Source organism: Podarcis raffonei, chromosome 11 (assembly GCF_027172205.1).
Source record: "Podarcis raffonei isolate rPodRaf1 chromosome 11, rPodRaf1.pri, whole genome shotgun sequence".
Lineage (NCBI taxonomy): Eukaryota > Metazoa > Chordata > Lepidosauria > Squamata > Lacertidae > Podarcis > Podarcis raffonei.
The window spans coordinates 18,270,257-18,289,517 of record NC_070612.1 but is presented as its reverse complement, the minus strand read 5'-3'; the positions used below and the strand labels follow the sequence as shown (position 1 = coordinate 18,289,517).

Genomic DNA, 19,261 nt, shown 5'->3' with positions numbered 1-19,261 from the left:
AGCTGATATTGCCCAGCCCTAACCTCCCCTATTTGGAGATGTGCTCCTTCCAGGGGCTTCTTACCCATAGAGCCTAGTGGTGCGGGGCGCCAGTGCACCAAGTTTTGGAGGGCGCCCGGGAAGAGACAGAGGCTGGACGCAGCGCCTCCTGGCATCAGCTCGCTGCCCTCGCCCGCCTCTGCCATGCTGCACCAAAGCAGCGCCTTCTTCTGCCGTGCCCACTATGGCACAAAGCGACCAGCTGAGCTGGGAGGCATCGCATCCAGACTCCGCCTCTTCCCCATCAGAGGAGCCACCCTCCAGCCACTGCCTGCCTCCTCTAGCCCCACCGGCAGCGCCGTCCTCCCTAAAAAACTCTGGGAAACGTGGGGGAGCTTTGCACCACACTGCCGGATATGCTTAAGTCTGCCTTGGCTCCTTCTGAGCTTGGAGATACTGCTTAGCTCAGAGGTTTTCAACCTTATTGAGTCCACGGCCCCCTTGACCAATTACAGTGGTACCTCAGGTTACATACACTTCAGGTTATAGACTCCACTAACCCAGAAATAGTGCTTCAGGTTAAGAACATTGCTTCAGGATCAGAACAGAAATCGGGCTCCGGCGGCGCGGTAGCAGCAGGAGGCTCCATTAGCTAAAGTGGTGCTTCAGGTTAAGAACAGTTTCAGGTTAAGTATGTACCTCCGGAACGAATTAAGTACTTAACCTGAGGTACCACTCTACCTTCTTTCTGCAGCACCCCTGTGGGGCTCGGGAGCCCAGTTATGTCACTCCTTGCCTGCAGAGCTGGCAGCCTCTCACCCTTTTTCGAACACCCTCCCTTGTGGAGTGTTTCCTCAGTCTCCTCTCCTCTCCACTCTGCTTGGGTCTCTGAGCTGCTCCGCCTGCACCAAAGAAAGGTGTCTCCTCACACTGCCCCACAGGAGACCCACAAGTCCCCCTGGACTTGTCTGGTCATTCCCAACAGCAAGGGCTGCAGGCTGGCTGGCTGGGCTCCCTCACCCACTTGCTTGCTTACTCTGAGGCGCCTCAGCTCCTGGCAACCAGCACCCCCTGGCCAGAGGCACCATTCGCCTGTGGAGTATGTAGCCAGGGCTGCTGCAACAAACAGCTGTGCAAGCCTCTGAGAGGCAGAGATGTGAGAGGGCATCAGAGGTGGGAGGGAAGGAAAGAGGGACAGAGGCCAGTGTTGTCCGCAGCACCCCTGACCGTCATTCAAGGCACCCCAGGATGCCATGGCACACTGGTTGAAAACCACTGGCCTAGCTAGTTTATAGATTTAGGCAATATAATTAAGTACAATAGAAGATGAAGAAAACCTGGGTAAAGAATTAAAAATATAACCAACATTAGAAAACAAGAAAAAGGAAACCAACTACAGTGGTACCTTGGGTTACAGACGCTTCAGGTTACAGACTCCTCTAACCCAGAAATAGTACCTCGGGTTAATAACTTTGCTTCAGGATGAGAACAGAAATCTTGTGGCAGTGGCACGGCGGCAGCAGGAGGCCCCATTAGCTAAAGTGGTACCTCAGGTTAAGAACAGTTTCAGGTTAAGAACAGACCTCCAGAACGAATTAAGTTCTTAACCTGAGGTACCACTGTACTACAGTGTTTTTTTTATCTTATTTCTTTTTTGTAGTACTAAAAAAACTAAAAGCTGCAAGGTGGGAGCCTTTGAGTTACGTGGGGAGCGAGGTGAACTTTCAGTACATCCTCAGTTGTTTTACTCCCAGCCTGCCCCCCCCTCAGACCATGAAACTTTATTCAGTGCAGCTGAAGATTGACCACTTGGATTATAGTCAAGCTTCTAGCTGTGTTTAAAAGGAATGAGGCGTTTTACAAGACGCAAGAAGCCAAACCACATTCCTGTCCAGCCGTTTCCCTGGGTTGAGATGCTTGGTGAATGCATTCTGTAGCAACATATTGAAAAGATCAGGCAGCTGTCCTCATGGGTATAAAGGACACTCTTTTTTTAGCTCTTAAACAAAACTGAACAAAATGGTTTTCCTGGCTTCATGTCAGAAGTCTCTATGTGGCCTAGTTTACAGAAGGCAATTCTCTATGTGAAGGCATCCTATATTTGAAGGGTTAACTGGTCCAGTTCTGGCTTAAATATAAATAACGATATTTATGGAGGAAGAGCCAAGAGTCCATTGATTGGCTGTGAATATGCTCCTGTTTACTTTGTATCCAGTGTGCTTTGATTTCTGGTTTGGGAAACAGTGGGCACACAATGTCAGCCACAATCCATATGGAATACTGTGTTTTGATGAGTTTCCCCCCTAAATCAGATGCAATACCAATGGAGAAAAAGAACAGCCCAGCTATGTTTTATTTATTTATTAATTATAATGTTATTTTTGTTCATGGTACAGCAGATAAATTCTGAGAAAACAATTATTACAACAGTAAACAACAAATAACTTGTCCTGATGAAATCACAGACTTTTATCATGCCATACCCAGCTATGTTTTAAGCTGGTGGAGTGTACGCAATCAAAGTCAGAATTTAGACAGCAGATTGACAGCAGGTCACAAGCCTTCCTCGCTATAGTGGCATGCATTTTATTTCTGTTTTATTTTGCAAATTTAAAACCACTTCAAAGCCCGAGGACATCTTGCTGGTGTGCAGCAAGAATGTTAAAATGATATCTATCTCTATATACATACACAAACAAATTCTAGAAACAAAACCATTTCTACAAGCTCTAAAAACAATTAGAACCATACTGAACTAATTTGGGTTGGGTCTATATGTAGAATGGGAGCTGAGAGCTGCTCAATTAACCACTGTACTTTTTCTTAAACAAGGTACAAATATCAATTGGTTCCTTTAATTGAAGAAAGTTTCCGTTCTAGATAAACTTAAAGGAACTTTGGCGCACACAGATGAGATTTCACATAAAGCAGATAGTAAAATACTTCCTGTATTTTATTCTACTTTTTGGTTGCGGTTTGTGGCTTGGTGGTTTGTGGCTTCTGCTACAATATAGCAACTTGTCCCGTCCCCCCATTAGTTACCAGTGTTGGTTGGTATTTAGAGTCCAAGCAGCAACTTTGAACCCTTTTCAGCCCCGGGGACACATTTGGAAGTCTTACAGAACTGTTGTTGGTAGAATGGAGATCCGTTCAGGGACAGAGTGAAAGAAAGCAAAGGATGGAAGAGAGAGATTGGGGTGGGACTCCACAAGAAATGTTCATGTGAGGGGAAGAGTAAGGCCTCTTTAAAGGGGCCCAAAGCTTTTCTAAGGAGAAAAGTGCCACCTTAAATGCTCAAGAAGCTTGCTGTCCTGGCAGTGGATGGACATTAAAGGTTTAAAATGGTGCCAGTCAGCAACAGTTTGTCTAAATTGAAATTGTGGAGTTGGAAGGGGATCATCTAGTCCAGCAGTTTTCAACCTGTGGGTTCCCAGATGATGTTGGACTACAACTCCCATCATCCCTGAGCTCTGGCCTTGCTAGCTAGGGGTGATGGGAGTTAACATCTGGGGACCCCAGGTTGAGAACCGCTGATCTAGTCCAACCCCCTGCAATGCAGGAATATGCAGCTGTCCCTTACGGGGATTGAACCAGCATCCATGGCATTGTCAGCCCCATGTTCTGACCAACTGAACTATGGCTTTTAAAAATGCATCTTTCCAGGAAAGTAAGGGGGAAAGAAATCTACCTATCTCTCGAACTCTTCTGATGGGAGCCTCATGCCCACTGGAACTGCTTGCTTAGTAATTATGAGGAGGAGAAAAAGTAGCGAGTGCTATTTAGGGTTCTCATACCATGCCGTAACACCTCTAGAAGTCGTCCAGTATTCTTTTGTTTACTTCAAATTTACACATAAGGGAGGATCATCAGAGATTTACACGGGAAGGAGACAATCGCCTGTATGGTGTAGAGGTTAAGAGCGGTGGACTCATAATCTGGGGAACCGGGTTCGCGTCTCCGCTCCTCCACATGCAGCTGCTGGGTGACCTTGGGTCAGTCACACTTCTTTGAAGTCTCTCAGCCCCACTCACCTCACAGAGTGTTTGTTGTGGGGGAGGAAGGGAAAGGAGAATGTTAGCCGCTTTGAGACTCCTTAAAGGGAGTGAAAGGCGGGATATCAAATCCAAACTCTTCTTCTTCTCTTCTTCTTCTTCTGGGCCTACCAGGTGTTACAAATCAGCTGGCTAGGAATGTGATGGAGTCTCTTCTCCAGGCCAAAACAGAGGTATCTTCTCAGGGGTGCTTTGTTACATTGGGGCACCCCCTTCCCCTCTTTTTGGCTACCTATTTCCCCAGCCCCCCCAACCTCCCATCCACTTGAATTTAGCAGCAGGAATGGTTTGGGCTGAGTTGCTTCCCAAGCTTCCCAGTGGTGCATGTTGCTACCAGTTACCGAAAAGGGGAGGGGAAATGGAGTTTGTCATGGTGTTGACGTAGCATCTGGAGGGTTGGATTGGCTCAGGCTCTGCACCTGCACTGCACCAAGTTCCCCACTGGCTTGCCCCTCTCCTTCTCAGTAAATGGCAGTGACACAGGGTGTTAGGAAGCCAAGTCTGGAACACAGCCAGTCACAGTTGTTGCTGGAAATTTGGGTGGGACCCATATATTGCCCAATCCTTCATGGAATAATTCTGTACTTGTGTGGCCATTTCCCCCCAAGTCAAATTCCTTTAAAGCACCATGACTTAGACACTAAAATAATTAGAACTGTGTTTACTTGCTTTCCCCAAAGAATCCTGGAAGCTAAAAGAATATGGTAAGTGGGCTGAGTATTATCGCTTAGGGATCACTAGCACCCCCTCACAGTTGCAACTCGCAGGGTTTCCCCAGGACAGGGAACGACTATCCAAGCAGCTTGTCCATGGTGTAAATATGCTTCAAATGTGTTTGGAATATTTGAGCGTCCTGGCTAGACTGCTAAACAGCTGCAAGTGTTTTTTTAAAGTTGCAGACTGTCCTTCATTTCCTCCTGTTGGAAAATGTGTTTGTAAACAGGAATTTCGGATTTGAGTTTGATTTTATTTCAGATTTCAGAGCATGGATTTCTATTGCTGTTCCATTAATGGTCAATTATCTATAGGGAAAAATAATAATGATACTGTTCAGTAACATTCATGTTCAACCTCATTTGTGTTGTAATTCCAGATCTGTCACACACGCCTCAGAATTTGACATGTGCAACACACGACTTCAAAACGGTTATCTGCACATGGACAACTGCCTCCACAGCTAGTCATGGAGTGGAGTATTCTTTCTGTCACAGTGGCAGGTAACACTGATATCCTTTTTTTCTTGGGCATGAGGCCATATAAGCTATGTTCCTGGGTGAAATTTGTAGTCATTGTTTAGTAAGCTAGACGGTGGAAGAGCCATAGCTCAGTGGAGGAACATCTGCCTTGTGAGCAGAAGGTCTCAGGTTCAATCTCCAGAATCTCCAGGTAGGCCTGGAAGAGACTCTTGCCTGATATTTTGGAGGGCTGCTGCCAGTCAGTGTAGACAGTCCTGAGCTAGATGGACCCAATGGTCTGACTCAATATAAGGCAGCTTCCAGTGTTCCTAAGCTGGAGTAGAGAAGAGCTGAACTATAGATCCACAACTTGAATCTCATCTCTGTCATGAACCCTGGAGGTGGCTTTAGACCTCAAACCCCCCCCCCCCAAATCTGCAACATATAGAAAAGCAGTGCTGTCTTGACTTACTGCAGACGATGTTAGTTGTGGAACAGGTGGGCATGACTTGTGAGGAATAGCCTGCCGGGTCAAGTCTGACCTATAAGCTAGGGTTTCCCCATACCTGTTTTAACCATTCCTTCTCTTGGGAAACATACTCAAAACCGGCTCAGCACCAACCAGGAAGAACAAACATCCAAGGCTCCCCCCCCCCCAGTTCTAAGAACGAGGGAGGTGTTCATGGTGAGTTCTGGCACCTCTTTTTCTAGAAAAACAACACTGCAAACTTCCAAAGATAAAGATCATTGGAACAGATCCATTTGGCCTTTCCCAGAACTTTCATCCCCATCCACGGGCTAAACTCACCCAAGCGACAGCAATAAGGCAATGTGAGGATACCTCTGCATTATCAACCAACTGGCCAAGTCGAGACAAGTCAAGTGCGAGGTCAAGTGTGTTTAGCAAACAAGCCGCAGCACGGTTGCTGAGCAGCCCGACTTTGTCAGATAAGGGCTTGGTTCTGATTAAATCTCATGCTACTCAGAAGAGTTGCACTGTATGACACTGAGCAGGTGGGAATGGTGGTGAGGAGCAATCACAGGAGCAGAGGAGAAACTTTGGTGTGAAGTATAGGGAATACTTAGTACTCCTGGCATCATACGGACACCAAGTTATTTCCATTCCTACATTTTAATATGACTTTATTGTCAGCATCTTTTGTAAGCCGTTCTCAGAACCTTTTGGGACCCCCAGCCATAAACAACTACAGTAAAAGAGAGCCAAGGAGCTGAATGGCTATATGCAGCCCGTGTTGAGGGGTGAATCTGGGTCTTTCTTACATGCACATGTATGGGCTCTTATCTAGATATGACAGGAAAAGTCTAGGCCAGAGTCTGCTGCAAACCCCATCTCATTTGTCCTATCAAACAGGGTGGATTTGATTTAAATCAAATTGATTTAAATCACTAGTCAGTAAGACTTGATTTAAATATTTTTTTCACAGAAAGACTTATTATTGCTGGTATAATCTTAATATTTACAACCAGATGAAGGTTTCATTTTTGGAATAATAAATTTTCAGAGTAGCTTTTACAGTTATATAAAAAATTACTGATTTGGTTATACTATTAGAAATACATAGACAGATAATTATGAAATTATTGTGAGGTTTTATAAGTTAAGTGTTTATATTTGGATGACTTTTCTTTCGTACTTTCTGCTGGAAGGAGAAAAATAATCATTTCCTTAATAACAATTTAAACCATTTATTTAACTAAAACAATAACATTATAGTCAAAACAAAAAATTTTTTTCCTTCCAGTAGCACCTTAAAGACCAACTAAGTTAGTTCTTGGTATGAGCTTTCGTGTGCATGCACACTTCTTCAGATACCTGGAACTATGGAAGGCACCACATTGAGCCGCATGAAATGGAAGTCCATCAACCGTATCTGAAGAAGTGTGCATGCACACGAAAGCTCATACCAAGAACTAACTTAGTTGGTCTTTAAGGTGCTACTGGAAGGAAAAAAAATTTTTGTTTTGACTATGGCAGACCAACACGGCTACCTTTCTGTAAATAACATTATAGCATATGTATACATGTTTGTTAATTGATGTGGTTAAACAGGTTTTTTTTATTAAAAAAAACCTTAGACTGAGTTTTAGCACACATGAAAATCTTAAAACAAATCCTTATTTCCTTTGGACTATAACGTGACTTAAATAGAAAAGTATCTTTAGGAAGATTTTTCCTCAAAAGCATTTTATTTTAAAAATCTGATTTAAACCAAAAAAACTTGATTTAAATAAAAAAAATCCGATTTTTTCTTTTTTAAAATCAATGATTTTTATCCACGATATCAAACCAGTCCATGGCAAGGGTGTGCAATTCAGCCCAAAGGATCTATAAACCCTTTCTGAGGACTTTTCGAGTGCAACAAAGCTGAGCAAGGGGAAATATTTACTGAGGGATTGCTCGCTCACTCTTTTTCTTCCTGGAACACTGTAAAACTGCTTGAAGAGCAGCTCAAAAGTACAGCACCTGGAGGTTTTGGTTTAAATGCTTTTAAAAATAGTGTAGGGAAAGGGAAAAAATGTGTAGGAAGCTTCATCTGTAATTGAACATATATGAAGGGCAATTGTATGTCTTTTAAAAAAGGCTCAGCAGTACAAAAAAAAAGGATATGTTTCAGCACTACAACATTTTCTACCTACAATAGGCCCTTTGTATGTAAAATTACATAAGAAACTGTGAAATGGCTTCCTGCGCTTTTCCCCAAATATTTTAAAAATGGCTTTTTACATTGTGTGTCAGGGTTGCAGTGTTCAAACAAGTGAAAGAAAACAAGGTGCTGTACATATACCTCAATTTGTTTTGTTTTTTAGTGTGTGTCCCCTCCCGCGCAGATTTTTAAAGGATTTCTCTGGAGTTATCCTTTAAAAATCTGCACAAGAAGGCTGCAAGGCCCGCTTCAAGACATCCACAAGTGGAAGCAAGGCAGTACAGACTGAGATAGATTTGCCCATCCCTTGCTGTGCGCCCTGAACTATGGCTCCCATCCCCAGATATTAGTATGGGGATATCAATTGCGGGGAGGGGGGGAGAATAACTTGGGGTAGGTGGGTACTCACACGTGCACACACCCAGCATTTTGCACGAGTTTTCCCTGGATCTCTTTTGGGATTTGGTTAATCACCGTGATGAAATAAACATAGATTTTATTCCTGTGGCAAAATTTTCTGGCTTCTTCCCTCGTTAGCTGCTCTGATTTAAAAACAAAACAAAAATGAAGGAGACAGCTGGAACATTTTGCCACGTAAATGCAATTTCTGCTTTGTTCATACATTTACAAAAACACACTTATACATTTTAAACTTTCACTTTAACACCGCTAAGTGCATAATTTGGGTGGTGAAGGTGTTTGCTCATACACAGTAAGTTTCAATTCTGAATTATAAATCATTGCAATATGTTTGATGTTTTAACCCAGTCAGATAGGCGGGGTATAAATAAATAAATAATATTTTTAAATTTTTTTATTTTATTTTTATTTTATTATTTTGGCAGGCCTTGATATGGAGATACCATGACAGGGAAGATTGGCGCTCTGCAGGCTACTCTGTTGTTGATTTTGTTGTTCTTCCATTAACTGTTTTTAAAATGCTTGATTGCAGCCCGTCCCTACCTGAGTTGTGACATGACTAATTTCTTCTTCATTTCCCCCACCCCTCCAGGACTTCCTGCTTAACAACAAAGGAGAAAACGGCGCAGATTGATAAACTGATCTCATTTGCCTCTAATCAAATAAAGATATCCACCGTGAGTCAGTCTGGAAAAGTGATAGCCGAAAACACATTTGAGCTGACTGATAAGGATATTGGTAAGCTTATGCTGTCTTTATACAAAGTCTGGCCTTTCTTCTACACTGTTAACAAGCTGGCTCAGGCTGATGACATCTCAGTTCATCATTAAGCCCAAGATACATCCAAGCCTTTGGGCAGCTCACAGAGCCTTTCCATTCCTCCTCTTTGCTCTGAGCTCCTATAATAAGTTAGAGCACTGAAGTTTCCTTTAAACCATGTTTCCTTTAATCAGAAAATCTACAATACACCCTGTGGGTCAAACAACCAGGGGAACATAAATGAAGTAGAGGCTATATTTCACCTAAAGGCCTAGTTTTTGGATAGGGGACCTATGGCCATTCATAGGTTGTTAGACTCCCAATTTCTATCTGGCCTAGTTAACATGATGACTAATGTTATGGCTGTGAGAGCCATATTTTGGCTCACTGTGAGCCTATATAAAAATGTAACAGCCACGTTTGAGATAGTTGCATGGGTTAGGGTCCCATGAAGTGTAGATGTTATGCAGAGTTCCCTGTGCAACTCCCTCCCTGTGGGCTTTTTCATGTGGGTACAGAACTCTAAGCCAGGCCAGTTTGGACCTCTCTATCCATATGGAAGGTGACTGTTCCTGGTCTTCTAACTCATAAACATGTGAAGTGAAGCAGGGTGGCTAACAAGCAGAGGGCCTCATTGGTGGTGGCGCCTCAGCTTTGAAACGGCCTCCCCAGATAGGATCTCCTGTGTGTCTTCTCTGTGATATTTTTGGCACCAGCTGACAACCTTTTTATTCATCCAGACTGTACAATTATTTTATGCTGTGTCTGACACAGATGGTAGAAAACCTTCTTCTGATTAGTTTTTAATGATGTTGATGTAATATTTTGCTTGTAAGCTACAAAGCTTGTTAAGTTACAACCCGGGGAATGTTTATTGATGGGCAGGTATACACATCTGATAAATAAATAAAAAATTAGTGTGCAGCCATGCCTTTTCTCAATCTCTGTCTGTCGTTCAGGACATCGGGTGTTGCATAAAAAAGTTATTTGTTGGGGTTTTAAAATTTGATGGTCTCGGATTTCAGTGTGTAGCACAAAGTGTGTGAGTGTGTTTGTATGTAATCATCATAACCCCAGAAGTATAGTCTGCTTTGGGGCTTTGCTCTGCATAAAACCATATTGCAATTTCTGTTTAAGAATGGAAAGGGAGAGTTCTCCATGTTGAGAATACAGAGGTTGTGGGATTAACTAGAAGCGATTTCGTGTCTTGGAATTCAGCCAGGCAGTAATCTTCCACAAAAGCACCTCATCTTTCATAATAATTTGGCCTCTAATTATATGTTTGGAAGTAGCCCAATATTGTGTGAGCATAAAGCACTCTCTCTTCCCCACCGCTCTCTCTAGCTTTTGAAACAGTAATGTTTGACAATGCCGTAATGTTCAACAGTACAGGTTTTTCAGGGTCTTGCTATATAAGATCATGGCTTGGACACTGCTGCCTGCCTTGAGGTACTTATAGCAGATCTAAGTTGAAAGAGGCTATTGTGTTCTTTGAGTGCAGTCTGGCCAAAGCTGAGCGCTTGCAAATTCCATAGTCGCCAACCATGTGCTTAACTCTTTTCTGTTGGAATCAGTGGAACTTAGCTGTGCTTTAAACTTCTCCTGGGCTGTGCCCCCTATTTAATAGGAAACTTAACTGTAGGGCAGGGATGGGCCAACTTCAGACTAGTGAGATCTACTTTATTTCTATACCAGAAGATCCACCTGGTGCATGTTTTGTTTTTTCCTTTTTAAGTCTATGCTCAGTTGCTCTCATCAGCTGATACATTCCTTTTGAGAGTTGCATCAAGCTGGCTCATGTAAAGGGTCAGGAACACTGTGAAAAAATACATATTGGGGAAACCTTTAAAAAAACAGTTTGGGGGGGGGAATTCATGTTTTTCCACACTGGACAATAAGTGGAACTCTCCTTGTGGTAGAAAAACAGCTGAGGGCATCCAACCTTATGAATAAGCACAAAGGTTTCATGTAAATAATTTTTTTAAAACTCAGATTGGGGAGGAGAAGCAGGAATTATGTGGTGTTCTTGGGACTGTTATTGGCACTGAATTAGTTCTGAATTGGGTTCCTGTCCCTTTCTCTTCCCCACACAGCCTTTGTCCCTCCCACCCCACTGATTCACAACCTGACTGCCAACTTCTCAACTGACATATTGACTCTGGAGTGGTACGATGGTGGCTCAGCCTTTCCAATGGAGATGGAAGCTACTTGGCAAATTCAGATCCTGCGTAAAGATCCCATGGAAGAAGTTGCACTAGTACGTGGTCCATCTCTCTCTCTCTCTCTCTCTCTCTCTCTCTCTCTGTGTGTGTGTGTGTGTGTGTGTGTGTGTGTGTGTGTGTCTCTGATGGCCTATCTCTTTTTCTCAACTTTATATTCCAGTGCTTTCCAAAAAATGAAGTGCCAATTGTATTGCTTGAATTCATTCTTTGTATATGTAGAGATTGTGGTTAATGTCAGATATGGGCTAGGAAGATCTGGATTCAAATCTCTCTCTCTCTCTACATACATACACACACACACACACACACACACACACACACACACACACACACGAAACTCACTAGGTGATCTTGGAACAATTGTGGCCTGTCAGCCTAACCTACTTTATATGTCAGATTCATGCTCAATTCAGTTTCATTGAATTGAGAGCTTTTTTCATACACTGCTTAGAAGTTATTGTAATTAAACTGAGTATACACATTGTTTAAATAAATAAGTAAGTAAATATCTGCAGCTTGTTAGCCAGAATCTTAAACCTAATCTGAAAATACCAAGAGGAAGCAGAAATGTGCAGGTTTTCTATACACAAAGGCACACAGTGACATTTCTTTTACATCTTTAGGAGACCTATCACTCCAACTTAACTCGTGAGGACAGACTCCTCCGGTGGAGCTGGAAATCCGACCTGGATTTTCAGTGCACCACACACTACGTCAAGATCCGCTGTTTTTTCCGCGAGGACACATATCCTGGGGACAAGAAGTGGAGTGAATGGAGCCAGCTCGCAAATATTCCCGGTAAGATGCTCAAAATGGGAACAAAAATTGTGAGTCCCGATCCCGATGCACAGGATGATTGGTGTGTTGAATGAATGAAGGGTGCTGCAAAATAAGTTGTTATGTTTCTATGATTCTGTGAAAACCCTCAAGCATCCCTGAGGCGAGGGCTGGTGACCTCTTCTTGCAGATTTGAGAGTGTATTGCCCTCCTTTTTCGCAATGTAAATGGGTAAGCAATATTTGTTTGCCTGACCGGGTATTTCGGAACATCTTGCTGGGGGGGGGGGCGCTCCATATTTTTGCTACTGTATTGATTGACAAAGGACCCATTCCCTTTTCCTGAGATGAAATGAAACGACTCCTCAAACACACAATCTGTAGAGGAAACGAGGACAAAGAATGCAGTTGTTTGAAAACTGCTGATTGGAAACAATTCCTTCCTCTGTCTTCTGGCACACTTCTCGTCCCTGCTGCTTACCTCAGAACAATTCCTGAGATATTGTGGCTACCAATGTCACTCTGCTGCTGCTGCTGCTGCTGAACTGAACTGAAATTACCTAGAGGATGTGGTCATCTCTGTTCCTTTCTGTTTTTAGGGAATGATACGGGCTCTTACAGAGCAGTGTTTCCTGAAGACAGAGTGGTGCCAGTAGGTTCCAATATGACGTTCTGTTGTGTGTGGAAGAAAGGAGAACACCTGGACTACCTGACGTATGACATTCAGGTCTTGAATTACACTCGACTCTCCAACTGGAGCGTGTCAGGCCACGTCCAAAACGCCATACCTGGGGGTTCTGGCAAAAATGTAGTTTGTCGACTGGATGGGATTAAATATGAAGGAAGCGTTCTCTTTGCTGGCTGTAAGTATATAAACTTTCGGGATGGTCGCTTCTCTAGTGATAGCTGCAAGTAACGTCTGAATCGGGAGAGGCTGTGAAAGCTCTGGATTGGCGGTTGAATTGGAGAAGGCCCAATAAATTGCATGAATCCTGGAGACTCTTTGGGTGGGTGGTTCTTGTGTCTGAGAGATGGGCAAGCTTAGCTGTTCTGGATTGGGTTTCACTCCCTCTGAAGGAGCATGGGGATAACTTGGAGATCCTCCTGGATATACAGGTGAAACTCGAAAAATTAGAATATCGTGGGAAGGTTCAGTGGTTTCAGGAATTCAACTTGAATGGTGAAACTAATATATGAGATCGACTCATGACATGCAGAGCGAGATGTGCTTCTACTTATCAGAGGTCCAATCTTGCTCAATTTGCAATCCTTGTTTTGCTGATTTCATTGAATATTCTAATTTTCTGAGATTGTTAATTTGGGGCTTTCATCAGCTGTATGCCATGATCATCACAATGATAACAAATCTAGGCTTGACATATCTCGCTTTGCATGTCATGAGTCTATCTCATATATTAGTTTCCCCTTTGAAGTTGAATTAGTGAAATAAAGGAACTTTTCCACCATTTTCTAATCTTTTGAGTTTCACCTGTATCTGTGTGACTAGAGTTTCACCTGTATCTGTGTGACTAGAGGCCCAAGTGTCCCATGTGGCTAGCAGTTCCTTTTTACCAGTATTGTCTGGTTCCCCAGCTTAGATGGGGATAGACTAGCTACTCTAGTCCATGCGCTGGCAACCTTGAGGCTAGATTACTGTAATGTGCTGCCCTTGGCTTGGTTTAGAAGGTCCAGCTGGTGCAGAATGTGGCAGACATATTGCCGAGGTGGGCATCTGGTTGGCAACATTGGACTAATTGCTAAAACATTCACACTGGCTGCCCATCTGCTACTGAGCCAGGTTCCAAGGGCCTTGTTTTATTCTACAAAGCTCTAAACAACCTTGGTCATAGGTACTTCAGGAACCGCCTGAATCCTGATATTCCAGCTTGATCATTGAGATCATCTGCAAGAGCATTGTGAGCCATTCCCTGAGCTGGCGAGGCTCAAGTTTAACAAAAACAAGAGACGGGGCCTTTGTTGTTGTTTAGTCGTTTAGTCGTGTCCGACTCTTCGTGACCCCATGGACCAGAGCACGCCAGGCACTTCTGTCTTCCACTGTCTCCCGCAGTTTGGTCAGACTCATGTTTGTAGCTTCGAGAACACTGTCCAACCATCTCGTCCTCTGTCGTCCCCTTCTCCTTGTGCCCTCCATCTTTCCCAACATCAGGGTCTTTTCCAGGGAGTCTTCTCTTCTCATGAGGTGGCCAAAGTATTGGAGCCTCAGCTTCACGATCTGTCCTTCCAGTGAGAAATCAGGGCTGATTTCCTTAAGAATGGATGCGTTTGATCTTCTTGCAGTCCACGGGACTCTCAAGAGTCTCCTCCAGCACCATAATTCAAAAGCATCAATTCTTCGGCGATCAGCCTTTTTTATGGGACGGGGCCTTTAGAGTTGTTATTTTCTGGAATGCTTTGCCAATAGAGATTCAGCAAGTGCCTTCTGTTTCAACTTTTAAACGCCCAATGAAAATCTTTCTGCTTCAAAGAACTACACAAATTTTAGAAGGCATCTGAAGGCAGCCCTGTATCAGGACATTTTAATATGTTTTTATGTGTGTTGGAAGCCGCCCAGAGTGGCTGGGGCAACCCAGCCAGATGGGTGGGGTATAAATTACTATTACTATTACATATTTCCATGATAGCTAGCTGGTTTCTGATTTCTTCATATGTTTTTTATTGCATGATTTTATGTGCACTTCTTGTAAACTGCTCTCATTTCGTTTGTGAATAGTAGTATATAAATAAATAAGCAAATTTCAGATTTCTGTGATATCACAGAAGAGACCTTCTGACTTAAACACTAACTTCTGAAGATGAATGTTGAAAAGGGTGCAGCAAGTGTGTGCATGTATATTTTAACTGCTAACACACACCCCTCCTTCTTTCTTCTTTCCTTACAGACCCTCCCGATGTTCCTCAGAATTTTAGTTGCGAAACCAGGGACTTGAAAAAAATAACCTGCTCTTGGAAACGTGGAAGGTCCACTTGGTTATTCGGCTCAAAAAGAGGAACATATTACAGATTTTCTGAAAGGTGAATGTTAACGGTCTCCTTAAACATGGTACAGCTTGCAGACATGTCTTGTGAGATACCCTTTTATGGATAAAAAGTGCCATTTGTTTTAAACTGCTTTTTAAGTCTACAGAATGAGGCTTGTCTAAAAACAAGAAATCTAAAATCCCAGCAGTACTGTGTGCTTGTGCAGTTCATAGTGCTATATGTACCACATATCTGAACTGTGATGGGTGGAAATTATTGGTGCTTAATTTTTTTTGCTAAGCTCAGGATCAGAAACAAATCTCAGGGAGTTAGTAATGCTCATCTTAGAGAAGAGTCGAGCATGAGAGGCCCCTGAGTTCTTCTGTAGCTCAGTTAAAGTTGTGGTCTTGAGAAGACTTAAGGAGGGAATCACAGGAGAACTGATTGGTTGGAACCAGTGGCCACCCCAAAAGGAGACCCAGTTAGTCCAAGGATCCTCCACAGAGGAGAAGATGTTTGCCCTCTGGTCCAAGTTTTCCTTGCAGATGGCTATTCAAACAGTCATCCTCACAAACCAACACAGCAGCTCTCTCAAAAACACACACACCCTCCCCTCCTTGGAATAAGAATTGCCCATGGGGTTAGATTCTGGCTACCACCATTCCCCATCTCCCACCACAAAGTAGATATTCAAATTAATGAATAGAGATATGGAAGTGGCCACCAAGACCATATAACACTGGTCCTGAAAGACCTACCCTGGCTCCCAGTATGTTTCCGAGCACAATTCAAAGTGTTGGTGCTGATCTTTAAAGCCCTAAATGGCCTTGGCCCAGTGTACCTCCACCCCCATTGTTCAGCCTGGACACCGAGGTCCACCTCCAAGGGCCTTCTGGCAGTTCCCTCCCTGTGGTAAGTGAGGTTACAGGGAACCAGGCAGAGGGCTTTCTCAGTAGTGGTTGCCTCCCCGTGGAACGCCCTCCCATCAGATGTCAAGGAAATAAACAACTGACTTTTAGAAGGCATCTGAAGGCAGCCTTGTTTAGGGAAGTCGTTAATGTTTGATATTCTATCATGTTTTTAAAATTCTGTTGGAAGCTGGCCAGATGGGCCAGTAATAAATTATTTTATTTATTTATTTTATTTACTTACTTCTTTTCTGAACTAATGCTATGGGAATGAAGGAACGTCTTCCCATATCTAAATAAGGAACATCAGGGGCAGCCCAAGTAACCCTACCCTGCATAATCATTTGAAAGGCAGCTTCCATAAACTTTGAGGGTCCACGGCCCCCTCAAATATTTCATTGAGGGGGGCAAAGCCCCTGGAAGTTGGCCTCTATGAGGCACATTAAGTCACCTCTTAGGTGTGCATAAGGCAGCTTCATATGTTCCTATAGCTGCTGCTTTTCTGGCTGTGTTGACCTCTCCACCCTAATCCCAGCTGCTGCTTTTTCCTGGCCTTGTTCAATTGAGTGATCCTATCCCATCAGAGAACAGAAGTATGCCCTGATGACATCTAGTCAGTCAAACTTTGCTGTGCGGTAACAGCACTTAGGACAATATAAACAACAACAAAATCGTTGTGCCAAAAAATGGTTTAAAAGATAAGGCCCTCTTGGCAATGCTGGGAAGAATTCTATGAAACCTTTAGTAGTCAAAATCTAGCCACTGCTAACAAGGCCCATTGATAGTCCCTGGGGCTCAGCTAAGTTTTTAATTTGGGTTTACTTAGTAAGAATGGAGGAAAGGAAAAATGAAGAGGAAGTAAATGTTAGAAATATTTTGTGAGTACATTAGCTGAGCCAAGATAATTACTCTGCATCCTTAAAAATGAAAGTAAAGATGTACTTTCTACAATTGGGGGTTTAGTTGAGAGGAACCCAGGACTTCTAGGTTCTTTCACACTTAAATTCAACATATTTTCATGAATGTTCCCCAATTTTCTTAAAGCTGATCTGACGTAATCTAACTATATACATCTTCAGCAAATAACAAAAGGCTTTGAATTAACTTTTTATCAAAGGTATTGCTTGGATATTGATCTTTCCCCCCTTTTAAATTTGCAGTGTATCTGGGATTAATGTTACACTTTTCCATATAAGATCCAACGTAGAATATAACTATACGATTCAAGTTCTGAACAACCGGACAGTCTATAATTTCACACTCCAAGCTTCCAATCTACTTGGTCAGTCAGAAGCCTCCCTCTTAATTGATATACGTCGTAAAGGTAAGAATCTGTTTCTTGGGCTTACTGTATTTTAGAAGTTCCCATTCAGTAATCCGTGTGCAACCCTATAATGATCATTTTACAAAAAACCAGAGATATCCCATGTACGTATTCAATGTTCATTATGTAGTTCTTCTCTGTCTCAGTCAGAACTAAAGCTTATTTTAACTGTTTGTTTTAACTGCTGGATTTAATCTGATCATTATAGGGGCATCCTATTCATATATTCAGGATGCAGGTGGCGCTGTGGTCCAAACTACTGAGCCTCTTGGGCTTGCCAATCAGAAGGTCGGCAGTTCAAATCCCCGTAACGGGGTGAGCTCCCATTGCTCTGTCCCAGCTCCTGCCAACCTAGCAGTTCAAAAGCACACCAGTGCAAGTAGATAAATAGGCACTACTGTGGTGGGAAGGTGAACAGTGTTTCCGTTTGTCATGGTCCTTCGTGCGCCAGTAGCGGTTTAGTCATGCTGGCCACATGACCCAGAAAACTGTCTGTGGACAAACGCCGGCTCCCTTGGCCTGGAAGCAAGATGAGTGCCGCAACCCCATAGTCTCCTTTGACTGGGCTTAACTGTCCAGGGGTCCTTTACCTTTTACCTTATTCATATATTCTCTAAGGCTGCCTTGAAATGGCCCTTCTAATTGGACAGCCTAATTTGCAGACCAAAAATCAGGGCATTTCAGGCACCATCAGATGTGAAATTCAGTTGGTAGATGCCATTAGTGAAACGACCTCATCGCAAAGTGTCATTTCACTATAATGGCACCCTCCCACTGGTGGCAGCAGTGTCCTGTCCCCACAAATTATGTCCTTATATGCCTTTATATTGGCCAGGCAATTGGTGGCTCCCTTCTGCCACACTCCCAACTCCAAGCCAGATGTTTTCCGTGGATCATTTTTTACTCGGTGTTAGGTTGTTCTGCATATGGGAGCATACTGCTGCATACTGGAATGGAGAGGAGCAAGTTGAGTGCAGGGCAAACACACCAGCAGAACCTATCTGATGTTGCTGCCAGGATGTTTGCATCCTGCTGACCTCATTGCTCCCTTTCTGCTACCCTTCTGTGTCCTGGTGTCCAGCGGTGGCTAAGGCAGAGAGAAGTCAGGCGAGCGATATTGCACCAAGTGGCTTATGTGATTCTCCCGTTCCCTGTTTTATCATTGCAACAATAACCCTGTGTGTTAGGCTGGGCTGAGAGACTGAATGACTCAAGGTCCACCAGCAAGTTTCATGACTCGCTGGAGATTTGAACAAGGGTGGATTTGATTTAAATCAAATCAATTTAAATCATGATTTAAATCACTAGTCAGTAAGACTTGATTTAAATCATTTTTTTATAGAAAGACTCATTCTTGCTAATATAATCTTAATGTTGACAACCAGATGAAGGTTTCATTTTTGGAATAATAAATTTTCAGAGTAGTTTTTACAGTTAAAAGTAAAAGTAAAGGTACCCCTGCCCGTACGGGCCAGTCTTGACAGACTCTGGGGTTGTGTGCCCATCTCACTTAAGAGGCCAGGGGCCAGCGCTGTCCGGAGACACTTCCGGGTCACGTGGCCAGCGTGACATCGCTGCTCTGGCGAGCCAGAGCCGCACACGGAAACGCCGTTTACCTTCCTGCTAGAAAGCGGTCCCTATTTATCTACTTGCACCCGGAGGTGCTTTCGAACTGCTAGGTTGGCAGGCGCTGGGACCGAGCAACGGGAGCGCACCCCGCCGCGGGGATTTGAACCGCCGACCTTTCGATCGGCAAGCCCTAGGCGCTGAGGCTTTTACCCACAGCGCCACCCGCATCCCCAGTTTTTACAGTTACTGTATATCAAATATACTGTATATCATGATTTGGTTATACTATTAGAAATACATAGACCAATAATTATGGAATTTTTGTGAGGTTTAACAGGTTCACTGTTTTTCTGCTGTGCTTTATTGGAAGGAGAAAATAATCACTTCCTTAACAATTTAAACAATTTATTTAACCAAAACAATAACATTATA

The 19,261-nt window shown here is 43.3% G+C and overlaps 1 protein-coding gene across 1 annotated transcript in view; it reads left to right on the top strand.

The window, feature by feature from the left end:
• LIFR (LIF receptor subunit alpha) overlaps nucleotides 1–19,261 on the top strand; it is an 84,646-nt gene that overhangs the window by 35,110 nt on the left and 30,275 nt on the right. Inside the window, exons 3-9 of the mRNA XM_053409078.1 lie at nucleotides 5,125–5,248; nucleotides 8,885–9,030; nucleotides 11,145–11,308; nucleotides 11,897–12,071; nucleotides 12,649–12,912; nucleotides 14,950–15,082; nucleotides 17,097–17,260. Coding sequence (XP_053265053.1) covers nucleotides 5,125–5,248; nucleotides 8,885–9,030; nucleotides 11,145–11,308; nucleotides 11,897–12,071; nucleotides 12,649–12,912; nucleotides 14,950–15,082; nucleotides 17,097–17,260 — 1,170 coding nt within the window. The remainder of the gene's footprint in view (nucleotides 1–5,124; nucleotides 5,249–8,884; nucleotides 9,031–11,144; nucleotides 11,309–11,896; nucleotides 12,072–12,648; nucleotides 12,913–14,949; nucleotides 15,083–17,096; nucleotides 17,261–19,261) is intronic.